Genomic DNA, 26,673 nt, shown 5'->3' with positions numbered 1-26,673 from the left:
GGATGTTAGTGACAGAGTTTGGGAGTGTGTGTGAAAGAAGGAAGGTGAAAATAATATGGGTAAAAGTAAGGTGATGAGATATACAAGGGGTGAAAGTGGCAGCAGACTGGAAGTGAGCATTAAGGGAGAGAGATTGGAGGAAGTGAATAGTTTTAGATACTTGGGTGCGAATGTGGCAGGAAAGGGAGGAGTGGAGGTGGAGGTAGAATGTAGATTGAGAGAAGTGAATAAATGCCTTGGTGGATTAAAAAGTGTAATGAGAAGTAGACATTTGGGAATGGGTGCTAAGAGGAGATCATATGAAGGAGTAATTGTGCCAACAGCACTGTAATGGTCAGAAACATGGAACATAAGAGATGAAAGAGAAGGAGTTTGAATGTGTTTGAGATGAGGTGTCTGAGAAGTATGATAGGGGTTAAGGCTGGATAGAGTGAGAAATGAGGTGAGGAGGAGAATGGGGGTGGAAAGGGAGTTATGGGATAGGGTGGATGAAAGAGTATTAGGATGGTTTGGACACATGGAAAGAATGAGTGAAGAAAGACTAATAAAAGAGGTATGGAAGGCAGATGTGGAGGGAGTGAACATTAGGGGGTGACCCAGGATGAGATGGATGGATGGGGTAAAAGGGCCTTTGGGGAAGAAGGGAATATCTGTTGAGGAAGGATGGGAGAGGACAGAAGACAAGGGTGAGTGGAGAATGGTTGTATATGGATGATGTGATGCATGAGGTGGAATGGATGGAGGATGGGAGGTGAGGTAGTATGTTTGAGAAAAATTTGATACAGCCCAAAGGGATTTCTCCCCATCTTCTCCTTTTCTGTATGGGGGGGACTGAGAGTTGGGGTCGCCGATTTAATGAAGTGGCTTTGCTGTGGATGTGTCTTGTGACACTGCTTCTAACCCAGGGCAGTGGACAAGGTGCAGGGATGATCTGTCATCCAGGAGGTGCCAAGATAAGAGGGTAGAGGGGAGTGGAGTGTATTAGGGATGAAATGGGTGGGAATGGTTTTTATGCCTTTGTTTTTTGGTTACCTCCCTTGTAAGGGGGAAAAAGCCTTTGGTATATGTATGTATGTACAAAGGAGGTAGCCAAAAGACAAAGGAATAAAATCCATTCCCACCCATTCCATTCCCAACATACTCCACTCCCCTCCCCCCTGCATATCTTGTCACCTCATGGATGACGGATCATCCTTGCATCTCACCCACTGCCCTGGGTCAAAAGCAGTGTTGCAAGACACAGCACATCCACATCAAAACTGCTTCACTAAATCAGTGATCCCCTGATGCAGAAATGGAGAAGAGGGCTGCATCAATTTATTTTTCACACATCTCCCTCATCCCCCACCCACTTTCATGCATCACAGCATCATCCATACACAACTATTCTCCCTTCACCCCTATCTTCTGTCTTCTCCTGTCCTTTCTCAACGGACATTCCCCTCTTTCCCAATGCCCCTTTTACCCCATCCATCCATCTCATCCTTGGTTGCTCCCTCATGTTCATTCCTTCCTCCTTTGCTATCCACACCTCTTTTACTAATCTTTCTTCATTCTTTCCATGTGTCCAAACCATCCCAATAGTCTTTCATCCACCCTATCTCCCAACCCCCTTTCCACCCCAGTCTCCTCACCTCACTCTATCCAGCCTAGTAATCCCTGTCGTACTTCTCAGTCACCTCATCTCAAACACATTCAAACTCCTCTCTTATGTTCCATGTTTCTGCCCCATACAGTGCTGTTGGCACAATTCAATTATCGGGCTCCTTGATTACGAATAAATATAAATAAGTGGTAGCTGTGGCCAAGATGGTTAGATCAACAAGGAACACGAACAAACGTATGTACATGTAATTATCACTCTCAATTTAGTGGTGAATGAGACTAATTGTTTCCTAAATATGTGACTTTTATTTTTATATTTTATTTCAAATTCAAATTAGATAGTGAATGTCTGTGTGGGTGTGCGGGTGTGGGAGGCTGGACTAAAAGAGTTAATCGGTACAGACCTTCTCCGGTTTGCGAGGATGTCTCAAGGTTCATGACACACGAACTCTAGACTCTATCTTCTCTAGACCTTTGACAGTTAACTCTTCTACTTTTAACTACTCCAAGACAAGACTGACTTTTACTCTGTTGCAGGCCAGGAGGAAACCTCTGGACAATATAGACTCCTCCTACAACTAATTATGATTGGCTATGATTCTCACTATATTCTACTACTGGCCAATGGGAAGACATGCCTTTTCATAAAAATCTTTTCATGTGGTCAGCACTGAGTCCATTTGGAAATGCAACCTCAGCAAGACAGAAATGGTGTTTATGGCTTGAGAAGGTTTTTATGGCTCGAGAAAGGGCCCAGCGCGCGATGCGATGACGAAAACTAGTATCGACTAGTATCACTGTCTAGTATCAACTAGTATCAACCAGTGGTGATGGTGGCATCACCAAACCAATCACCGCATAGCCCCCCCTTCAAAGAAGCATGTGTCCCACACGCCATGAGAAGTGTCACAGCCTCAAACGAACCAGCATACTCCTACACAAAACAAGGCCGAAGGAGGGAAAAAACTCTAGGGGCCTCAAACTCAGAGAGGATAGAAGGCCACAAAGTGGAAATCAACCTGCCATGGGAACGATGGGCCCAGAGTATAAAAAACCTCCAACTCATGAAAATATATAAAAATATTTAAGACAAAAATATACATATATAAATGTATATTAAAATTATTATTATTATTTTTTTTTTTAATGTTAATGCAGGTCCAATTTTTCTGTCTCGATAGTATGGAAGATGTTTCCGCAAGGCGACAAAGACAGGGCCTCAGTTTTAGTCCAAGTATCCCTGAGGAAACAGAGACAGGGCCTCAGGTGTAGTCCAAGTATCCTGAGGCAACAGAGACAGGGCCTCGTCCCAGGCGTAGGCCAAAGTAGAATAGCGTGGGTGCTTTCCCACAAACTGTGCGACTCGGGTCTAGGGTGATGACAAGTCTGCTGCAGAGTTGTCTCAGCACCTGGCCAGATCCTATGGGACTGGTCCGCTGCGTATCTGCAAAGCAATCTCAGAGGCAAAAACGTCCAAATGATTGTTGTGGAAACAACGATATGCATTTTGTCAGTCCGTCTTAGGACGTGAAGAATAATATCGCTGCGTATAGGTCCAAGTCCAATAATATTACTCCCAACACCCTAGTCATTTTGACTGAATTTCAATATATGTTTCAATCAGCTAGCATACTTGTCCCTTATAACAAGATAACAGTGTCCATTGTATCATGTGTCAATGGATGAACAGCACTTTAACATGAGACAATTAGTTTTGGCAAACCTCCTCTTGGGTTTGGCAACAGCAAGACATAGACCTTGATCCAATTTATTTAAGTTAAACCATGGTCTCGAAACAGAGAAAGAATATAGATTATGATACTGGTATAAGTAATGACATATGCAGAAAATCATTGGTGTAATAATGACATAAGTTGATCACTCACGGTCACGGCTGACATATGGAGAGATTAAGATAATCTGTTTATTCCAAGTTTATGTAATATAGACAGCTCTTCAATGTTTGGCTAATAGGTTCCTGTATTAATCCTATAAGTCAAAGTGACAGTGATGTTAGACATTCAGTGCACCACTTCACAATTTTGTTTACATCGTTTACATCGGAATTCATAGGTGAAGATGCAAATTACTTGAATTAAACATTACATTTAATCCATAGCCGAGGAGAGGGCAGGCAATCTGCAAGAAGAAACTCATTCTTTTGGATACAATAATTTTGTACTATCACCATTAGCTAATTTTATGTAGAACATCATCCAGTACATCAATATCCTCATCTCTGGAACTTTATATTATTTCCACGAAAGCACCACTATTCTCACTTTTAATGGGAGCTCAATTTTTCATTCCTTTCTATGTGTCCAATTATCTATTTAGATATATATATTATATGTCCATTTATATATACATTTAATTTCAACCTGGTATGCACTATACTGGCTTGCATAGGTTTATTGCTGACCATAACGGCCATTGCTGTAGAGAAATCAGCCACTTACGGTTGTCAGAGGACACAAGCAATTTGATTTGCCACTAACAAGTGTTCAAGATGTTTTTGTATCACGCGTGCACCTGTTTCATATAATTTCTTAACAGGAATGGCACTTGTCCAGCTTGAGGGAATATCTATCTCAATAGCTGTTGAAATATAGAAAACCAGAATGTAATGGAGAACTCAAATTTTTGTATAATTGCACAAATCTCAATTACAGGAAAAACTTGTTTGTTCTCCTCATTTATTCACTGGGCTTTAATTTACCGAGGAAATTTTAACGTCCTCGTTCAATTCTTAACACGTGAGAATTCCTCTCACTGATGGGGTTATACAATTTCACTTATATATTTCTTTTAACATGCTGGACGTTCATTTACTGAGGAATTAGCTCAAACTCGCAGGATTTAAAATTTCCCAAACTCTGTCACTAACTTCCTCAATCCCTTCTCTGATCCTGCTACAAGTGCAGTGTCGTCCACAAACAACAGGTGGCTTATCTCCCACTGTTCTCCATTTTCTTTAACCATCTCCAATCCCTGACCCACCACCCTTGCATTTATCTCTTGCACCACCCCATCCATGTATAAATTGAACAGCCAGGGTGACATAACACATCTCTGACAAAGTCACACCTTTAACTTGAACCACTCACTCTCTCCATTTCCAATCCTGACATACAGTCTATTTCTCTTGTAAAAACTCTTTGCAGCTCCTAAAAGCTTTCCTCCTATCCTGTATACAGGTAGTCATTGTCTTGTTACCTATGTGACTTATGACTGATCGACTTTACGACCGTCTGGTCGACAGGCATTGTTCTCGCTTGTCAGACGGTAGAAAAGTATAGTGTATCTAGTTTTGTTCAACATAGTTTTATCAGAAGACATTCCAAGGCTCCATACACCTATAATGAAATTTTTATTTGTCTTAGTTTCATGTTTTCTTTATTTTGTAACCATGTCTTTCTGTCATCCCTTGGTAAGATCTTATTATTATCATCATTATTGTTTAGTGGTCAGGTTCACTTTGTTCAGTCTTTCTTCAAAAGATAAATTTCTTATACAAGGAATCAGCATAGTTTTCCTCTGTATCACTTCCAGTTTATGTATGTACAGTAGATGTATGGAGTAGGGGGAGGCTGTTCAGGGTGGTCAGAAGGTTTAATATAAGTAATAGATTTCGTGTTAGGGTAGGAAAGAAAGTTTGAGGATAGTTTGAAATGAAGGTGGGGCTGCACTAGGGTTGTGTAATGTCACCATGGTTGCTTAACATACACAGATAGTCGTCAACTTACGACCAGTCTGTTATTATCATGCACTTAGAATAATGAACAAGTTCTATTGGCATGGCATAGTACCACTCACAAAAACAAACATTTCCCACCACTGATTACAACCCCACACTCATGTGGTGCACTGAATCAGTCTTTGTCAGGATCGATGGATGATGGGTAGGGGCTGTCCAGAGGGTAAACACTGGAAGAACGTGTGGTTTGTCTACAGTGAAGAGTAGGGTTTCACTTTATCTGTTTCGCAAGGCACGGGCCACTGGACCGTGGCATTGACTGTAGCGTTTCGCCAGGTGTTTGGCACTGAGTGGGTAGTGACTTCTGGCTCTGGGTGCAAAAAGAGAGACAAATATTGAGCTCAGTGCCCATGTGCCGGGCAGCTGGGAGAGGTTCTAAGGTGCTGACTGCAGCTTCATGGGTGGCGAGAGACACGGCTACTGGAAGTGATGTCCATTTGGTTCTGAGACAATTGGTGCTTTTGACGGGTTCCATCAGGCGTAACATACTAGCGAGACAACTCAAGACAGTCAAGCCAGCTCGCATTCTGCACACTGGTTGCGGCAGCTGTTGTTGTTGCTCTGACCTGTGACTCATGGTTACTACTTTCGGGTACGCAGCCCAGCTTGTCTCGGACGAGCTCTCATTGTGCACATCGTTCGGCTGAGAGTGAGCTGCCATGAACCAGAGTGCATTGAGTAAAGGATAACTCTAACACGCCCTTATGGAAGTCGAGGGTGGAGATGAGGTTGTTTAGATCCTTAAAAAAGAAATCGGCCAAGTAGTTGTACTCCATGTATCCCAGCAGCTAGGATATGAATGCCTTGAATTAAGGGGAGGGGTTCTTCTCTGGGGTATGATGGATAATCCTAATATTTTTATCCATACATTTAGAACAAAGACCTACTTGCGACCGAATCGACTTACGACTGGTCAATCAGAACCTAACCCAGTTGTAAGTCAACAACTACCTGTATCTGCAATACCTCACATAGTGCCTTCCTGTCTCCCCTGTCATAAGCCTTTTCCAAATCCATAAAATATACTTTCCTTTTCCTATAGCTTTCTCACATATCTGTCTTACCACAAAGATCTGATCTATGCAACCTCTACCCGTCCTAAACCCACACTGTTCCTCACCAATTACTCCCTCTATTCCTCTCCTAATCCTCTCAACCAAGACCCTCCCATAAGCCTTCCCAACTACACTTAACAAGCTAATCCCTCTGAGACTACTACACTCACACTTCTCCCCTTTTCCTTTGTAAAGTGGGACTATACAAGCACTCCTCCAGTCCTCTGGCACTCTGCCTTCTCTTAAACAAACATTAAATAACCTCACCAGCCAGTCCACCATCACTGTACCTCCTTTTTTAAACATTATGCATGACACCCATCCAACCCAGGTGCCTTACCTGCTCTCATCATCTTAACAACTGCCTTCACTTCATCCTTCCTTATTTCTCCTCCATTTTCCTCACTCATCACTGTCATTTTCTTAGCACTTCCCACTGCAACTACCTTTCCCTCCCTATCCTTCACATTTAGCAACTCCCTAAAATACTTTGCCTATCTTTCTCTTACTGCCTTCTCTTCCATTATCATCTCTCCATCTGCACCTTTTACCTTTTCATCTCTACTTGATTTGCCTCCTCTTCCTCTATTAATTTTTTTCCAAAACATCTTTTTATTACTTTCAAAATTTTCTGTCATACTCTTACCCCCATTTCACATCTGCTCTCCTCTTTGCCTCCTTTATCTTATGCTTTACTTCTCTTTTCTTTGTATCTCTCATATTTCCCTTGTCCTGTCTTGTAATCAGTTCATTCTATTTCCTCCCATCCTCCTTGTTCCATACACCATCTTTGCACACCTTGTAACTCCCTTCTTGAACCATCGCCATTCCTCCTCCACTCATAGTTCTACTCTATCCTTCACTCCCTCCCACTCCTCTCTCAGCTTTTTCTTGTACTCCTCCTTTTCTTTCTCATTTAAGCAGTTCACTCTAAGCACCTCCCTACCTTTTGTCCTTTTCCTCTTTCTCCATCTATCCTCCACTCTCAACTTACCTTCCACCAAAAAATGATCTGATATTCCCCTACTCTCTCCCCTTGGAACATGTACATCCTTAACTCTTCCTATTATACTCCTATCCACCACCAGGTTTACCACATTGATGATTTACTAGGAGTTCATAATCTTGTAACCATTATACCCCCTGGAGACGATTCCTGGATGGGAATTGAAATTTTGGGCAAATAAACCCTTCAATTGAGTCTGTTGTTTACAATTTTCCAATTTATGTATGCAAATTCTTCCCAATATGCTTTAGAATATTTCTTCAAACCACAGAAATTTGTTCCCTAAACTGTACCTGCATGACAAGTAAAATTCAGGTGTTGCATGGTCACTTTTTCCTCTAGTCACTTGTACTTCGATGATTTAGTAATGTCAGGCTCCTTAGTTATAGCAGGTCCAGTTATATTGAAATGTCTTCTATTCTTACTTTGTCACATCTTGTATCCATCAGGTCTTTGTATATTCCATTGTAGTATTTAATGAAGTACTACCCTAAGATTTTTTTATATAGTATATATTTAATTTCGTATTTCATTCCCAGGTTCAAGGATACTGTAGCAGGGAGAGACTTCGAAAAACTTTTGCAGGAATCAGGTGTTGAAGTGAAAAATGAAAACGAATTTTATGAGGATATAGATGAGGAATACAAACAGACTTTAAACAACTGTTCCTCTGATGGGACAAGTATTATAGTTGCCCCAGACACTTCAGATGTTGCAACAGAAATGCCTCTTTCGGTTAACATTGAAGTAGATTTTCAAGAAGGTTGGTTAGCACAATTAAAGAATTTTTTATTGTTGAAATGTCTCATGGAAAGAAATTATATTATTTTGAAGTAAGTTTTGCTGTCAGTTTAATGAATAAATCTTGAAGTAGTGAGCCTTTTACAATTATGTCTCAAGCAGATGTCATGTATCCTTAAGAGAGGAATGGAGGGATTAATGGACTCCAAATTAAAGAATTACTTATTATAGGAATGCCTCATGGAAAGAAATTATATTATTTTGAAGTAAGGTTTGCTGTCAGTTTAATGAATATATCTTGAAGTAGTGAGCCTTATACTATTTTGTCTCATGCAGATGGCAATGTATCCTTAAAAGGAATGGAGGGATTAATGGACTCCAAACCCCAAGCTGGAAGTCCAGTTGTTTCAGTGAGTTCTGTTCAAGTAAGTGTTGTAAGTCATATTTTAGTAGAATAGAATCAAATTATATCTTGTTGAAAAATAGAAATTATAGGTATCAGTTAGAAATATTACATAGAAGATTTTTCTAGATTTCAAAGAAAGTAAGATTCATTTGTACATTTGTATTTTTTCCTTACTACTTTACTTAAACGTCCTCTTGTACCGTCTTGGGCATCGAGGGGAGAAAGAGTTTTCTGTCTCTGGCAAGATGGACAGCTTGGATGGGTGGGATGTTGTGGGCCTTCAGGGTTTCTTTCACACCCTCAATCCTGGCCTTCCTTGGTCTTCCTCTTGCCTTGTAACCTGATATTTTCTTATTGTATGCTTTACTGGCAAGTTGGTGAGGTGCCATGCATGTCAGATGTCCAAACCGCCTGATTGTTTGTCTCTGAATGTGATTGAGGACAGGTGTTGTTCCCACCATTTCTCTCATTGTGGTGTTTCTGATCATGTCCCGTCTGGTCTTGTTGATGGCTCTCCTCAGACATCGCATCTTACAGGTGGTTATTTTGCATTCTAGACTTGTGGTCAGGGTCCATGTCTGGCACTGATATTTCAAGGTGGGGATGAAGATGGAGTTAATGAGTTTGGCTTTAGTTTCAATAGGGATGTTGGGATGTTTGAGGAGTGGGGCACGCTGGTAGCTGACGCTAATGGCCTTCTGTACTCTTGTCTCAATCTCTTTGTTGAGATGTCTGTCTTCAGTGAGAATACTGCTGAGGTACTTAAACTTGCTGACTTGTTTCAGCTGAGTTCCAGCGATGCTGATTTTGAGGTTGCTAGGTTTTCTACTTACCTTCATCGTCTCTGTTTTGCTGATGCTATTCTTCATATCGAGCTTCTTGCACTGTGTGCTCAGGCTGTCTGTGTGCTCTTGAAGTTGATCTTCTATCTCATGTACCAGGCTCTGATAGTCTACAAACATACAGTATAATTTATTTTATTTTATTTTATTATTATTCTTTTTTAATACAGATCTACTGTCAGATAGGGCAGATCAAAGAGTGTAGAAATAGTTTTAGGTATGTAGAAAAAATTAATGAGGAAAGACTAACAAAAAATAAAAGTATGGAAAGCAAATGTGGATGGAGGAAACTTGAGGGGAAGATGAAAAATTGATTTGATAGTTGAGATGAAGGGGGCCTTGGATGCGCAAGGGTGAAGGGTGTTTGGCTTGGCTTTTCTTATCTCGCTATATATCCAGAAGTATAAATAATAAAAAAAAAATCTCCCACATTTTTATTTTCTTACATACATTTTTCTTATGTTTTCCATGAAATATTATTGTAAATAAGAGTATTTTAGAACTTTTAAAGTTATTTTTGACTGTCAGGAAACATAATCCTATGAGTATGTTTACAGTGGGCAGGATGCAGGGGTTACCCATCATCCAGGAGGTGCAGGGATGGGAGATGGGAAGGGAGTGGGTGCGAGTGGAGTATGTTGGGGATGGAATGGGTGGAAGTGGTTTTTATGCCTTTTTTTTTTTGGCTACCTCCCTTGTAAGGGGGGAAAAACCTTTGGTATATGTATGCATGTATATTTACAGTAAGATATTTTTATTGTTAAAAAATCAATTACCATCTGATCAGTTTTCAAAAATGGAACCAAATTGAATAATGAGGTATGGCTGTGCTTTGTGTTAAAATCAATGTAAAATGTGATGCCTCCTATTTAGATTGCAGGTGCAGATGAACGAGTAAATATGCCTTCAATGACATCATTTAGTGAACCTACACTGTTTCGCAAGAAACGAGGCCCCAGAAAAAAGGCCAAGTGGGTTTGTGAGATATGTGGAAAAGGATTCTTACACAAAGGCAGATATGCAAATCATATGTAAGTATTGTTATTGCTAATTTAGTAATTTTTTTTTTTTTTTCAATAACCAGTGCTTCTATATTTGGGGCCAGTATTCTGCTAGAGAGGTGGAGTCATAAAACTGATAAAGAAGAGCTTCAAAGAAAGTAGTTGGAAGGATGGGGAGTAGAAGTTGAAAGTGTTCAGCATTCCTTTTTTCAAAGTGGAGAGTGGTCTCCAATCATGAAAAAATGTTATGTGACTTTGGATGGTCCTTTAACTCCTTCCATACAATGATACCTACGTAGGCATCATGAGGCGCGAGTGGGTATATGAGGATGCCTGCATCGGTGTCTTGATTATTGTCATGATACTATAGTGTGCTTACCTCTACTGTAGGATTTCCGTACTTCAACAGAATGTAAATAAAATGGTGAGGTACAAACTGATTTAATTTACATAATATAAAGATATAAGGAATATCTTACTCTAGACAGAGGGGTATTTACAGGTCGCGAGCAAAGGGAGTCTGAGAGAGATGGCTCGCATTCCTATACTTTTAAACAGAGCTGCACAACACCATTGCCAAAGACAGGTGCCAATGTGTGCCTCTATAAGCCTAGTCTATCCCCATATACCTGGTTTCACACAATCTGTCCACTTCTTTATTATACAACAAATATTTCCTATCTAGACTAATGGGAGTACATAAATATATATGCAAGGATGCTACTTCTTTGTGTCATAGTGTTTACGTGCCCTCTGACCTCTTGGGGAGAAGGCCTCAATTATGTATTCCTCCATCTGTGCAGCAAAACTCCTGCAACTGGTCATTCATCATAAGTTATTTATGTTTATAATCCTCTATTTTATTATCTAATTTAATACTTACATGTATGTATGTAAGATAACCTACTAATTGGATGTATTTAACATCAATATGATGTCAAGCAAAATTGGCTCAAGCTAGAATGTGGCTTATAGCACCATTGTTCGTGTCTCTTTGTGTCAGTGACACATCATGGAACATGATATATGCCCCTTCCCAGGATAAAAATTGTTAAGCCTGTGAAGCAAGGCTTGAACATTTTGTATCAGGATGTGACAAGGCATCGACTACTACACTTTGTTTTCCTGGGATGTGTTGAACATTTAAATCATATCCCTGGAGTGCTAATGCCCACCTGGCATGTCTGTCATTCTTTGTTTTCCCACCTATGATATATTTCAAGGGGTTATGATCACTCAGGATGATAACTTTTTTGTCTAGAAAAATTTGGAACTTCTTCAAAGGTTATATGAGGCTGAGGTACTCCTCAATGGTAGAATACTGCCTTTGGTAATCCTTGAGGATTTGAGACATGAGATGGGCCTTATGACACCATCCTTTTCCTGAGCAAGCATAGCACCTCCTGCTATACAAGAATTTAAGAACAAACTTGATGCTGAAAGATGCAAAGATGGATCACTATGAGCATAGCTCCCTTCCTGTATGATACAACTAGGTAAAACTAGGTAAATAGATGACTGAAATCGCAAAAGATATAAAAAGACTTACTATAATCAGGAACTATCAAGATAGGATGACCTGATAGTTGCTTTTTACAGTCCTCAATGGCTGCATCAGTGCCTTCATCCCACCTGAAATGATTATAAGAGAGCATGTGGGTTAAAGGAGCAGCTACCTCTGCAAGGTTTGGACAGTACTTCCAATAGAATCCAAGCAAGCCCATGAATCTTTTGATACCTCACTTTGTCTTCAGGACCTGGAATTCCATGATAATCTTCACTCTGGCTTCTAATGGCGTGATGCAATTTTGGCCAACCTGATATCCCTGATAGTCAATGGTGCTCTTCTCAAAGGCACTCTTCAATTTCACAGTAAGCTAAGTCCAGGTTACTGTGAATCTGTCAAGTAAACCTTTCAAGACTAGATTTATTCTTTATCTCCTTCACGCAATTTCACTATTTCATGTTTATCCTTTAGTTTTTCATTTATATATCCGTAAAAGAGTTTAGGTTGGTCCTTACATTTGTCAATAATATCTTTTTCACAATTTCTTTTTTCTTTCCTGTGTATATTCACATATTTGTTCCTAAGTTTTATATATGTTTGTTGGATTTTTTTTTTCTTTATTATCTTTTTTCCCCGTCTTCTCCTTTTATGCATGGGGGGACGGAGATGGGTGGTCGCCGATTTAATGAAGCAGCCTTGCTGTGAATGTGCTGTGTCTTGCGACACTGCTTCTGACCCAGGGCAGTGGACAAGGTGCAGGGATGACCCGTCATCCAGGAGGTGCTAAGATAAGAGGGAGGGTGGAGGGGTGTGGAGTGTATTCAGAGATGGAATGGGTGGGAATGATTTCATGCCTTTTCCTTTTTGGCTACCTCCCTTATAAGGGGGAAAAAGCCTTGGTATATGTATGTATCTTTTTTCCATTTTTTTCAGGCTTTGTCTCTCCTGTCTTTAGCCTCACTACACCTTTTGTTAAACCAACACTTTATGTAAATCTCTCTTTGTTTCTTTTTTGGTACATATTTGTTAATTCCTTCCTTGTGCTTTTCTTTGAATATGTTCCATTTGTCTTCCATCTTTGTTTCCTCTTTAGAGAATTTATCCCAGTTTGTGTTTGGGAAATTTTTTCTTAGTTTAACAAAATCCATTTTGTTGTACATTAATCTTCCTTCTCTGTGTTTGTCATTCCTGTCTACATTGTTCTGTTCTTTTAATTCAAACTCTATTAGTATTTGGTCACTCTTTCCAATTGGTGTTTTATACTCCATTTTGTTTGTACTATCTGGTTCAGAAGTTAATATTAAGTCTAGTTTCGATGGTTCTTCATTGTTTCTATATCTAGTATTTTCCTTAACCCCTTGTGTTAGTGTGTATTCGATGGTCATATCCAGTAGAATGTTGCTCCAAAGTTCATCTCCCCCTTTAACTATCATTTCTTCCCAGATTATGTCTTTTGCATTAAAATTGCCCATGATTACTATGTTTCAACCCTCTTTCAGTAACTTTTTTAGCACAATCATTGTGTCTTCCAATAATCTGGAATGTTCGCTGTCCAACCACACGTGTTTTTGGTGGTACATACGCTGCTACAAATTTTCTGATTTTCATCTTTTTGTTTGCAATTTTGATCATAATTAATTCAACATTGCCTTGGCCTTCAATAATCGTTGTCACATTTAGACCCTTTTTGGTAAATATCATGACACCTCCTCCCTGCTTTTCTGTTCTATTTTTCACCCAGTGGTTGTATAGACCATGTCCCACTATGCTTGTTGATAGAGGCCCTTTCAATTTTGCCTCTACTATTCCCATGATGTCAGATTTTTCTGTTTCTAGATAGTCATTTAGTTTGTTGATTCCAGAGATCATGCCATCGATATTTGTGTATGCCACTTTTTTGTTTTTTTTTTGTTTCCATTTTTTTTATGTACTATTCTTTCAGTCTCAAGTCCAGCACTCTCTAAAAAAACTCTTTTTTTTTTGTCTGTTCTCTTCTCATTTCTATCATTGGCTTCAATTCTGAGAGCTTTGTCTTTCTCTTTTTCCTCATCACTCATTTCCTTTTGTATCCATATATGTTTGAATTTCTCACTGTTTGCCAGTTTAACTGCTTTCAATAATACCTCCTTGGCTATCATTTGGATTCTTAGTTTTATTTTCAGAGGTCTATGTTTTTTTTTTATATCTGCCTATCCTATGTATTTTGTCGATTTCTTTATCGAGATTTTGCCCTTTGTCCTGAATTTCTTTCAGAATCTCCTTAGCTATTTCCTTCTCCTTTTCTCTCTGGTATCTATACATATCATGTTTTTCCTGGATACCATAGACCACAGTGCACTTACCTTTGTCAAATATATCTTTCACCCAATTTTCCTTTTCTTTAATTACTTTCATAACTGTTTCTTTTGTATTTTCCTCCATCTGCTTTTGTACTATTTCTCTAAAACATATTTTTTGATTTTCCTGTTATTTCCATTGATTTTTTATTTCACTGAGGTCTGTCTCTTTGATTGACTCTTCCACGATTTTGGTCACTACTTGTAATTGCTCTTTGACCTCCTATTTCAGTTCATCATTTTTATTATTGTCTTCATTTTTCATTCGTTTTCTCTTTTTAGGATTTCAATTTCGCTCTTTAGGTCACTTAGTTCTTTGATCGTTTGCTCATTACTCTTACACAAAGTAATGAATTCTCTATGTACAGCTCAATAGTCCAATTTTAAATCTATAATTTCTTCCATGTATTCACCTAGTTGTATTATACAGGAAGGGAGCTATGCTCGTGGTGACCCATTTTTGTATCTCGCAAGATCAAGTTTGTTCTTAAATTGTTGTATTGTGTTTGCACACACTATTTCTTCATCCAATATGTTCCATATATCTATCACTCTGTGTGGGAAGCCATTCTATTTCAGGTCTCTTCTGTAGTTATCCTTTTTGAGTTTCATTGCATGTCCTCTTGTTTCCTCTGTCCCGTTTTAATAGGTCCTCTCTATCAAGGCATTCTTTTCCTTTCATAATTCTGTAGATGGTTATTAGGTCCCCTCGTTCTCTTCTTTGTTCCAGGGTTGGCAATTCCAGATCGGCCAGTCTTTGAGATGAGGTGCCTGAGAAGTATGATAGTGGTTACTAGGCTGGATTGTGAGAAATTGTTAATACATCCATGTTTCTCCTCACATACTACTATTTATATATATGCACATATATATTCATATTCATATACATATATATATATATATATATATATATATATATATGTATATATATATATATATATATATATATATATATATATGTATATACATACATGCATACATACATATACCAAAGGCTTTTTCCCCCTACATGGGGGGTAACCAAAAAGAAAAAGGCATAGAAACCACTCCCACCCATTCCATTTCCTATATATTCCACTCCCCTCCACCCTCCTCCCTCCCTCTTATCTTGGCACCTCCTGGATGACGGGTCATCCCTGCATTTTGTCCACTGCCCTGGGTCAGAAGCAGTGTTGCAAGACTCAGCACATCCACAGCAAGACCGCTTCATAAATTCGGCGACCCCCCCTCTCCGTCCCCTCATGCAGAAAAGGAGAAGACGGGGAGAAATCCCTTCAGGCTGCGTAATTTTTTTTTCTCATACATATTTCCTCACCCCCCATCCCCCACCCACTCCCCCTCCTGCATCACAGCATCATCTATACACAACCCCTCTCCATTCACCCCTATCTTCTGTCCTCTCCCGTCCTCCCTCCACAGACATTCCTCTCATTTGTAATGCCCCTTTCACCCCATCCATCCATCTCATCCTAGGACGCCCCCTCATATTCACTCCTTCCACCTCTGCCTTCCACACTTCTTTTACTAATCTTTCTTCACTCATTCTTTCCATGTGTCCAAACCATCCTAATAGCCTTTCCACCCCTGTTCTCCTCCTCACCTCCTCATTTGTCACTCTATCTAGCCTAGTAACCCCTATCATACTTCTCAGACATTTCATCTCAAACATTCCCTCTGAAACTACTACACTCACACTTGTCTCCCTTTCCCATGTAAAGCGGAACTATACATTGAGTGAGGTCATCGTTGTCTGTGACAGACTTCTGTAAGCATATATATATAAAAGCATATATATATATATATATATATATATATATATATATATATATATATATATATATATATATATATATATATATGTATATATATTTCTCTCACTTGTTACACATCCACATTCATAGAGCCATTGGGGTCTGGTTGGACCTTTTTTTTTCTAGACCCTTACAGAATGGGATTCCTTTTCCTCTCACTCTATTGAATGTAGTCAATTTCTGCAACACTCAGAGGAGTACAGTGGTGGCATTCTTATCCCCAACCACAGAAGCATAGAATGAAAAGGTGGAGAGTTAGGATTGGTAAAGGATTGATTCAAGAGGAACAGCAAAAGTCAAAAAGTGGCTCAGCATTCCTCTGTGAGTGAAGATGTGTCTGACATAGATGAATGTTGTGTGGCTCTTGTCCAAAAGGGTGCCTCTGAAGTCCCTAGAATATCAACTGTATATAACCATGCAGTCAATACCTCATTAAAGGTAAATAATGAAGTTAACTAGAAATACCCGTCTGGGGTATTGGCTGCATGTTATTGTGGCAAAGTAGAATGCAGTTAATACTTTAGGGTCTATATGGGGCACCCCTACGGACCAGAGCCACACATCATTTTGTCTATGATAGAGGAAAACTCTGTTCATAGAGAAATGATGACACTTTTATACTACGACTGTCCCTCTGTTATGCTGTCCCCCAACCCCTTGTTGCTGTCCTGTACCATTTCTCTGAGTATTCATTTTCTGTTTGCGCCGACCCTGTGGTGGGGGAAGAGAATGCTACCACCAAGTCTTTCCACTTGAGTCATAAAAGGCGACAAAAAACGGGACGGGGATGGGATTAGGAGTCCTACTACCTGTAGCCCCGAAAGGGGACATTCCTAAAAAGAAAAGAAAAGGCATAAGAGGGTCTGGGAGTTTTCCAACAACTACCCTAAGGTTTGGGCCTTTTAATGTGCGTGGATGTGGTCTAGATGAGAGTAAAAGGGAAGAGATAGGTAGTATGTTTGTGAGAAGATGGATGTGCTGGCTTTGAGTGAAACTAAAATGAAAGGAAAGGGCAACTGTGAGTTTGGAAGTGTAGCTGGGAGGTACTCAGGAGTAAAGAGAGGACGAGGGAGAGAAGGGGTGGCTATACTAGTAAATGAAGAGATAAGTAAGCGGGTAGTGGAGTGGTAGGAGGTTTCATCAAGGTTGATGTGGATGAAGGTGAAGCTGGGAAAGGAGATGTGGGTTTTTGTAAGTGCGTATGGACCTGGTAGTGAGAAGAGTGTAGAGGAAAGGGAGGCTTTTGGGTACATATAAATGAGTGCATAGAGGGATTAGGGAGAAATGTCAATGTAGTTGTATTGGGAGACCTTAATGCTAGAGTAGGAAATGAACCAATAGACAGAGTCATTGGGAAGTATGGAGTTCCAGGTAAAAATCGTAGTGGAGAAATGATGGCGGAGATGTGTCTTGAAAGAGAGTGATGATAGCAAATACAGTGTTTAAGAAGAAAGTCAAGCATAAGTACACATGGGAGAGGGTGGTGGATGGAAGGATGGCAGATAGAGCGTTAATGGACTATATAGTGGTGACCAGGAGTATGGTAGGAAGAGTTAAGGATGTACATGTTCTAAGGGGAGATAGTGAGGGAATATCAGATCATTTTCTGGTGGAAGGTAAAATGAGAGTGGAGAATAGGTGGAGGAAGAGGAAAAGGGCAGAAGGTAGGGAGGTACTTAGAGTGAACTGCTTAAATGAGGAAAAAAAGGAGAGTGAGTTTAAGAAGAAACTGAAAGAAGAGTGGGAGGGAGTAAAGGATAGAGTAGAACTAGGAGTGGAAGAGGAATGGGGATGGTTCAAAGAGGGAGTCATAAGGTGTGCAAAGATGGTGTGTGGAACAAGGAGGGCGGGAGGAAAAAGAAGGAAGGGTAGTGAGTGGTGGGATGAGGAAGCAAAGAAATGTGTAGAAGAGAAGAAGCAGGCATTCATAGATTGGCTGCAAATTAGGACAAGGGAATCGTATGAGAGGTACAAAGTTAAGAGAAGGGAAGCTAAGCATAAGATAAAGTAAGCAAAGAGGAGAGCAGATGTGAAATGTGGTAAGAGTATGACAGAAAATTTTGAAAGCAATAAAAAGATGTTTTGGAAGGAAATTTAAAGAGAAAAAGGAGGTGAATCAAGTAGAGAAGAAGAGGTAAAAGGTACAGATGGAGAGATGATAATGGAAGAGAAGGCAGTGAGAGGAGGGTGGGCAGAGTATTTTAGGGAGTTGCTAAATGTGAAGGAGGATAGGGAGGGAAAGGTAGTTGCAGTGGGAAGTGCTAAGAAAATGAGAGTGATGAGTGAGGAAAATGGAGGAGAAATAGGGAAGGATGAAGTGAAAGCAGCTGTTAAGATGATGAGAGCGGGTAAGGCACCTGGTCTGGATGGATGCCATGCAGAATGTCTGAAGAAAGGATAGTGGACTGGTTGGTGAGGTTATTTAATGTTTGTTTGAGAGAGGGTAGAGTGCCGGAGGACTGGAGGAGTGCCTGTATAGTTCTGCTTTACAAGGGAAAGGGGGCAAGTGTGAGTGTAGTAGTTTCAGAGGGATCAGCTTGTTGAGTGTAGTTGGGAAGGCTTATAGGAGGATCTTGATTGAGAGGATTAGGAGAGGAACAGAGGGAGTATTTGGTGAGGAACAGTGTGGATTTAGGACAGGTAGAGGTTGTGTAGATCAGATTTTTGTGGTAAGAGAAGATATGTGAGAAAGCTGTTGGAAAAGGTAAGGATGTTTTTTGGGCTTTTATGGATCTGGAAAAGGCTTATGACAGGGTGCACTGTGGGAGGTACTGCAGATATATGGGATAGGAGGAAAGCTGTTAAGAGTAGTCAAGAGTTTTTACGAGAGTAGAACTTGTGTTAGGATTAGAAATGGAGAGAGTGAATGTTTTGAGGTAAAGGTGTGACTTTGTCAGGGATGTGTTATGTCGCCCTGGCTGTTCAATCTTTACATGGATGGGGTGGTGTGAGAGGTGAATGCAAGGGTAGTGGGTCAGGGGTTGGAGATGATTAAAGATTATGGAGAGAAGTGGGAGGTGATCCAGTTGTTTTTTGCTGATGACACTGCATTTGTAGCAGGATCAGAGGAGGGACTGAGGAAGTTGGTGACAGAGTTTGAGAAGGTGTGTGAAAGAAGGAAGCTGAAGATAAATGTGGGTAAAAGTAAACTGATGAGATGTACAAGGGGAGAGAGTGACAGCAGGCTGGAGGTGAGCATTAAGGGTGAAAGACTGGAGGAAATGGATAGTTTTAGATACTTGGGTGCGAATGTGGCAGGAAAGGGAGGAGTGGGGGTGGAGGTAGAATGTAAATTGAGAGAAGCGAGTAAATGCCTTGGTGGATTGAAAAGTGTAATGAGAAATAGACATCTGGGAATGGATGCTAAGAGGAGGTTATATGAAGGAGTGATTGTGCCAACAGCATTGTACGGGGCAGAAACATGGAACATGAGAGAGGAAGAGAGAAGGAGTTTGAATGTGTTGAAGATGAAATGTCTGAGAAGTATGATAGGGGTTACTAGGCTAGATAGAGTGAGAAATGAGGAGGTGAGGAGAACAGGGGTGGAAAGGGAACTGGGAGATAGGGTTGATGAAAGGGTATTAGGATGGTTTGGACACATGGAAAGAATGAGTGAAGAAAGATTAGTAAAAGAAGTGTGGAAGGCAGAGGTGGAAGGAGTGAATATGAGGGGGCGTCCTAGGATGAGATGGATGGATGGGGTGAAAGGGGCATTACAAAAGAGAGGAATGTATGTTGAGGAAGGATGGGAGAGGACAGAAGATAGGGGTGAATGGAGAGGGGTTGTGTATAGATGATGCTGTGATGCATGAGGGGGAGTGGGTGGGGGATGGGGGGTGAGGAAGTATGTATGAGAATTTTTTTTTTACGCAGCCCGAAGGGATTTCTCCCCGTCTTCTCCTTTTCTGCCTGAGGGGACGGAGAGGGGGGGGTCGCCAAATTTATGAAGCGGCCTTGCTGTGGATGTGCTGTGTTTTGTGACATGCTTCTGACCCAGGGCAGTGGACAGAATGCAGGGATGACCCATCATCCAGGAGGTGCCAAGATATGAGGGAGGGTGGAGGGTGAAGGGGAGTGGAATGTATAGGAAATGGAATGGGTGGGAGTGGTTTCTATGCCTTTTTCTTTTTGGCTACCCCCCATGTAAAGGGGAAAAAGCCTTTGGTATATGTATGTATGATTTCTTTTTGTCATGGAAACTGAGATTATTGTTTATATTTACTCACATTTTAATTTCAGGCGACTTCACAAAACGGTAATATATCAGTGTGAAGCATGCAAAGACAAGTTCTCCAACCGGGAAGATTTAGCCATTCATCAAGAGGAAACTCAACATTCTGGTTTAGGTATATTAAACACCCTCTTCATTTTTTTCCATAGAAATTGTTGCAAAGCCACTCCTAGCCATTCATATGGTTTAAAGTTAATGTATTTTTTAGTTTGATTTGTTTATTTCTAATGGTTGTCACATTTAATAGGATTCATTTGTTGAAAATACATAATTTAGTTGTACAGTAGAAGCCCGATTTAACAGATATCAATTTAGCGGAAGCTCAAATTAGCGAACTGCAAATAGCAATAACGAAAATGCTCAACTTAGTGGAAATGGTCCGCTAAGTTGACCATTTTCCGCTAGCTGGCCAGACGCGCGTCTACGGAAATAGCTCAATTTAGCGGGAACGGTCCGCTAAGTTGAGCATTTTCCGTCAACTGGCCACATGCGTGTCTCAGAGTCCAATGTTACCAGATGTTACCAAATTGTGGTGGTGGAGTCAAGGAAAAATTTATAATTTAGTATTTTGGAGGTATATAAATATATATACGTACTATAATATATATACAATAATATATAATTCAGTATATGTATAAAGTATAATTGTAGCAGAAATATATTCAAGTAGAAATAGACGGTATAATAGGAAAACAAAATAATGAAACAGTAAGTTGATGGGAAAATTCAAAATCAGTACGCGAGAGTAATCACCACGAAAAACACTTCTATAACAACGAACTACGTTTTCTGCAACAGCACAACAATAACGCCATCCAGACTACTATAATATATGAGAAAATGACTGAGAGGATTTAGCAAAAAAAGCTCAATATAACAGAAAATTCCGCTACGTAGGGAGTCAAATACCGAACCAGAGTTAGCAGAAATAAGCTCAAGCTAGCGGAAAATTCCGCTAACTAGGGGGTCGAAAACGACCTCCAATTTAGCGGAAAATTCACTTTAGCGGACTGGACCTTGTCTGAATTAGTTCGTTAAATTGGGCTTCTACTGTAGATGCTGCATGATTCATTAACTCTGTATTATCCAAGCATTCCATTATAAATGGTTAACATACCAGTGGTAACAAGGAGTAGCTGTATATGGATGTTCATTATATACATTAAGTTCTCAAGTTATGATTGTGTATGGGGCCATGGTAGTATGAAGCACTGGATGGCTCATCCATTAGTGACCTTGTTTCAATTTCCTAGGACACACAAAAATGGGTACTAGCAGTAAAGTCAAACAATTGATCAATCTGCTGCCCCTGGTGTGTCTTGCAGAAGTCCTGTGGCCATCAGGAAACTGGCAATAGAACACAACATGAAAGTGACAGGAACAAAATTCTATGCTAAAGCATAGTGACAAGGAGTAGCTGTTTACAAATGTTCATTATATACATTAAGTTCTCAAGTTATGATTGTGTTTGGGACCATGGTGGTATGGAGCACTGGATGGCTCACAGGTCTTGTTTCATCCATGAATGACCTGATTTCAAATCCCCAGAACACACAAAAATGTGTACTAGCAGTAAAGTTAATCAGTTGATCAATCTGATGCCCCTGGTTTGTCTTGCAGAAGACCTGTGTTCTTCAGGAAACTAGCAGTAGAGCACCACATGAAAATGACTGAAACACATTTCTCTGCCAAAGACCTAAATGCCAAACACCCTTCACACAATATTCCATAAGCACTAAGAGAATACAACAAAAAAGCTATACCAGCAGCATACTACCCAAACATCTATAACAACATGTCACCTATACTATACAAAACATCCACACAGAAACACATACACACTCATAATATAGTGGCCAAGGCTAAAAAATTATTTAATTAAAGAGTTACCCCTACTGGAGGTATAACAAGGTGAAATAAGTATAATTTTGTTTGTCTGGACATCCAGTTTTAGGAAAGTGATGTAGTTCCAGCATTTGTGTACAGTATACTAAATTAAACCCCTATTTTCCAAACATGGTGAAAAATTTGTTTTAGGTCAGCTCCATATATATATATATATATATATATATATATATATATATATATATATATATATATATATATTTTTTAATCTTGACCATGGATGATGAGAGCAGGTAAGGCACCTGGGTTGGATGGATGCCATGCAGAATGTCTGAAAAAAGGAGGTACAGTTATGGTGGACTGGCTGGTGAGGTTATTTAATGTTTGTATAAGAGAGGGTAGAGTGCCAGAAGACTGGAGGAGTGCCTGTATAGTTCCGCTTTACAAAGGAAAGGGGGACAAGTGTGAGTGTAGTAGTTACAGAGGGATCAGCTTGTTGAGTGTAGTTGGAAAGGCTTATGGGAGGGTCTTGATTGAGAGGATTGGGAGAGGAAGAGAAGGAGTATTTGGTGAGGAACAGTGTGGATTTAGGACAGGTAGAGGTTGTATAGATCAGATTTTTGTGGTAAGAGAAGATATGTGAGAAAGCTGTAGGAAAAGGTAAGGATGTTTTTTGGGCTTTTATGGATCTGGAAAAGGCTTACGACAGGGTAGACAGGAAGGCACTGTTGGAGGTACTGCAGATATATGGGATAGTAGGAAAGCTGTTAAGAGCAGTCAAGAGTTTTTATGAGAGTAGTAGAGCTTGCATTAGGATTAGAAATGGAAAGAGTGAATGTTTTGAGATAAAGGTGGGACTTTGTCAGGGGTGTGTTATGTCGCCCTGGCTGTTCAATATTTACATGGATGGGGTGGTGCGAGAGGTGAATGCAAGGGTAGTGGGTCAGGGGTTGGAGATGATTAAAGAAAATGGAGAAAAGTGGGAGGTGAGCCAGTTGTTGTTTGCCGACGACACTGCGCTTGTAGCAGGATCAGAGGAGGGATTGAGGAAGTTAATGACAGAGTTTGAGAAGGTGTGTGAAAGAAGGAAGCTGAAGATAAATGTGGGCAAAAATAAGGTGATGAGATGTACAAGGGGAGAGAGTGACAGTAGGCTGGAAGTGAGCATTAAGGGTGAGAAACTGGAGGAAGTGGATAGTTTCAGATACTTGGGTGCGAATGTGGCAGGAAAGGGAGGAGTGGCAGTGGAGGTAGAATGTAGACTGAGAGAAGCTAGTAAATGCCTTGGTGGATTAAAAAGTGTAATGAGAAATAGACATCTGGTAATGGATGCTAAGAGGAGGTTATATGAAGGAGTGATTGTGCCAACAGCAATGTACGGGGCAGAAACATGGAACATGAGAGAGGAAGAGAGAAGGAGTTTGAATGTGTTTGAGATGAAATATCTGAGAAGTATGATAGGGGTTACTAGGCTAGATAGAGTGAGAAATGAGGAGGTGAGGAGGAGAACAGGGGTGGAAAAGGAGCTGGGAGATAGGGTTGATGAAAGAATATTATGATGCTTTGGACACATGGAAAGAATGAGTGAAGAAAGATTAGTAAAAGAAGTGTGGAAGGCAGAGGTGGAAGGAGTGAATATGAGGGGGTGTCCTAGGATGAGATGGATGGATGGGGTGAAAGGGGCTTTACAAAAGAGAGGAATGTCTGTAGAGGAAGGACGGGAGAGGACAGAAGACGGGTGAATGGAGAGGGGTTGTGTATAGATGATGCTGTGATGCATGAGGGGGAGTGGGTGGGGGATGGGGGGTGAGGAAGTATGTATGAGAAAAAATTTGACGCAGCCCGAAGGGATTTCTCCCCATCTTCTCCTTTCCTGCATGAGGGGACGGAGAGGGTGGGTTGCCGAATATATGAAGCGGCCTTGCTGTGGATGTGCTGTGTCTTGCGACACTGCTTCTGACCCAGGGCAGTGGACAGGATGCAGGGATGACCCGTCATCCAGGAGGTGCCAAGATAGGAGGGAGGGAGGAAGGTGGAGGGAAGTGGAATATATGGGAAATGAAATGGGTGGGAGTGATATCTATGCCTTTTCTTTTTTGGCTACCCCCCGTGTAAGGGGGAAAAAGCCTTTGGTATATGTATGTATGCCCATGGATTTCAATTATTGTCCATTATATTCTTGTAATGGGTGGGTGAGACCTATGTTGAACCATTTGATCCATTTTAGAAAATATTGTAAATTGTAAGATCATATACATACCCTGAATATTAGAAATGTTTGGAAATTTATGAGTAAGGATGAGAATTTTTTCTCAATATTCTACCAACAATTGGATTTGATGATATTTGGTTTGATATCACAAACTCCCCCATATCAGGAGGCTAGGATGGCACCCCTTATAGAGGACTTTGTACTTACTTTACTTTATCCATCCTCTTGTACCGTCTTGGGCGTCGAGGGGAGAAAGAGTTTTCTGTCTCTGGCAAGATGGACGGCTTGGATGGGTGAAATGTTGTGGTTCTTCAGGGTTTCTTTCACACCCTCAATACTGGCCATCCTTGGTCTTCCTCTTGCCCTGTAACCTGATATTTTCTTATTGTATGCTTTATTGGCAAGTTGGTGAGGTGCCATGTGTGTCAGATGCCCAAGCCACCTGATTGTTTGTCTCTGAATATAATGGAGGACAGGTGTTGTTCCCACCATTTCTCTCATCGTGGTGTTTCTGATCATGTCCTGTCTGGTCTTGTTGATGGCTCTCCTCAGACATCGCATCTCACAGCTGGTTATTTTGCATTCTAGGCTTTTGGTCAGAGTCCATATCTGGCACTGATATGTCAAGGTGGAGATGAAGATGGAGTTAATGAGTTTGGCTTTAGTTTCAAAAGGGATGTTGGGATGTTTGAGGAGTGGGGCAAGCTGGTAGCTGACGCTATTGGCCTTCTGTACTTTTGTTTCAATCTCTCTGTTGAGATGTTCGTCTTCAGTGAGGTACTTAAACTCGCTGACTTGTTTCAGTGGAGTTCCGTTGATGCTGATTTTGAGGTTGCTAGGTGTTCTTCTAACCTTCATCATCTCAGTTTTGCTGATGCTAATCTTCATATCGAGCTTCTTGCACTGTGTGCTCAGGCTGTCTGTGTGCTCTTGAAGTTGATCTTCTTTCTCATGTACCAAGCTCTGATTGTATGTGAACAGCATCTCATTCAGGTCTTCTGGGTTGGGGTTTGCCTCTTTCTTGATTTTGTCCATGTAGCGGTGATAGCATGCATCCTTGTCTCACTCCAGATGAAACATTGAACCAGTCAGTGAGTCTGTTCTAGGTGCAGACTGCGCTCTTACTGTTGGTGTAGATGGCTCTGATGTTGTCCAAAAGTTGTCCCCTGATGCTGTACTCTTCAAGTGTTTGCCACAGCTTGTTTCTGTTTACTCAGTCAAATGCTTTTTCCTGGTCTACAAACACAAGATTCAGCTCTTTGTTGTGTTGGATTGTCTTTTTGCTCAGTTGTCTGAGAGCAAAGATAGCATCTGTACACCCTCTCCCTTTTTTGAAGCCTATCTGTGCCTCACTCAGCAATGGATCCACCTTGTACCTTGTGCTCTGTTCCAAGATCTTTGTGTATATCTTGCCTGTTTGGCTCAGGATCGATATTCCTCAATACGTGCTGCAGTCTTTCTTACTGCCCTTTTTTTTTCCAAAATGGTACTACAACTGCCCGCTGCCAGTCTTCTGGGACTTTCTTCTCCATCCATGCTTTCTGAAATATTGTGGTTAGCCAGGTAATTCCTGTTTCTCCACATGCCAAGATGGCCTTGGTGATGCCATTGATGCCCGCTGCTTTGTTCCTTGGGCTGGTCTTAAATGCGTGCTGTATCTCTGATCTTAATATGTTTAGTTCATTTTCTTCTGGGTAGTGTGGCTGAAACTGGCTCTGTGTGTTTCCTTGGTTGTTAGGGTTGAGAAGTTCTTTGAAATATTCCTGCCATCTGTTTTTGATGCTGTCTTCCTCACAGAGAGGGTTCCCATCTTTGTCAGTGACCACTGTTGTTGCACTATATGGCTCGTCACATAGTCTCATTGCTTTGACACTCTTGGAGAACTGTCGAGGTGAGTTCTTGCACAGTTCATTTAATTCCCTGCCGTATTTCTTCTTTCATGACCATTCCTTTACATTTCTGAATAACCTCTTGCTGTGTTGTTTTGCCAGTCTGTATTTCACATAGTCCTCATCCAGCTTTGATTTCACCCACACCTTGTACAGGTTCTTTTTTTCTTTGATGGCCTCCTTTACTGTGTCATTCCACCAGGCTGTCTGCTTCACCTTCCCTCTTCCCACATTCTTCGTGCTGCATTCTTTACTGAGTGTCTCTGTCAGTGTGTTCTTGAACACTGACCATGCTTCTTCTGCTGTCATGTTTGTGGTGTCTTATTTCTTTCAGCTTATTTGTGACTTTTGTCTCCACCACCTGTTGTACTTCTTCCTTCTTTCTCTCTCTCTCTTTTTTTTTTTTCACTCCGATTGTTTGTAAATAAG

At 40.6% G+C, this 26,673-nt stretch overlaps 3 protein-coding genes across 4 annotated transcripts in view; 1 reads left to right on the top strand and 2 right to left on the bottom strand.

The window, feature by feature from the left end:
* LOC143038755 (uncharacterized) overlaps positions 1 to 20,413 on the top strand; it is a gene marked incomplete at its 3' end in the record, with an annotated part of 86,715 nt that extends 66,302 nt beyond the window's left edge. For both annotated transcript variants that reach the window (XM_076208285.1, XM_076208286.1), the window contains 4 exon segments: positions 7,963 to 8,186; positions 8,501 to 8,589; positions 10,286 to 10,443; positions 20,307 to 20,413. In XM_076208285.1, the coding sequence (XP_076064400.1) occupies positions 7,963 to 8,186; positions 8,501 to 8,589; positions 10,286 to 10,443; positions 20,307 to 20,413 (578 nt within the window).
* Positions 20,414 to 24,568: 4,155 nt separating this feature from the next.
* LOC143039055 (uncharacterized) lies at positions 24,569 to 25,390 on the bottom strand. Its single transcript, XM_076208906.1, has one exon. It carries the CDS (start codon positions 25,388 to 25,390, stop codon positions 24,569 to 24,571), a length of 822 nt encoding a protein of 273 aa, XP_076065021.1.
* A 178-nt stretch (positions 25,391 to 25,568) lies between these two features.
* Positions 25,569 to 26,217, bottom strand: LOC143039054 (uncharacterized). Its single transcript, XM_076208905.1, has 2 exons — positions 25,849 to 26,217; positions 25,569 to 25,739 (listed from the first exon to the last, which is right to left on the bottom strand). Exons 1-2 carry the CDS (start codon positions 26,215 to 26,217, stop codon positions 25,569 to 25,571), a joined length of 540 nt encoding a protein of 179 aa, XP_076065020.1.
* Positions 26,218 to 26,673: the final 456 nt, after the last annotated feature.

The sequence above is a fragment of the Oratosquilla oratoria genome, chromosome 25 (genome assembly GCF_046742065.1).
Source record: "Oratosquilla oratoria isolate Oo_2021 chromosome 25, ASM4674206v1, whole genome shotgun sequence".
In the NCBI taxonomy this organism is placed as follows: domain Eukaryota; kingdom Metazoa; phylum Arthropoda; class Malacostraca; order Stomatopoda; family Squillidae; genus Oratosquilla; species Oratosquilla oratoria.
This window is presented reverse-complemented; position numbering and strand designations above follow the sequence as displayed.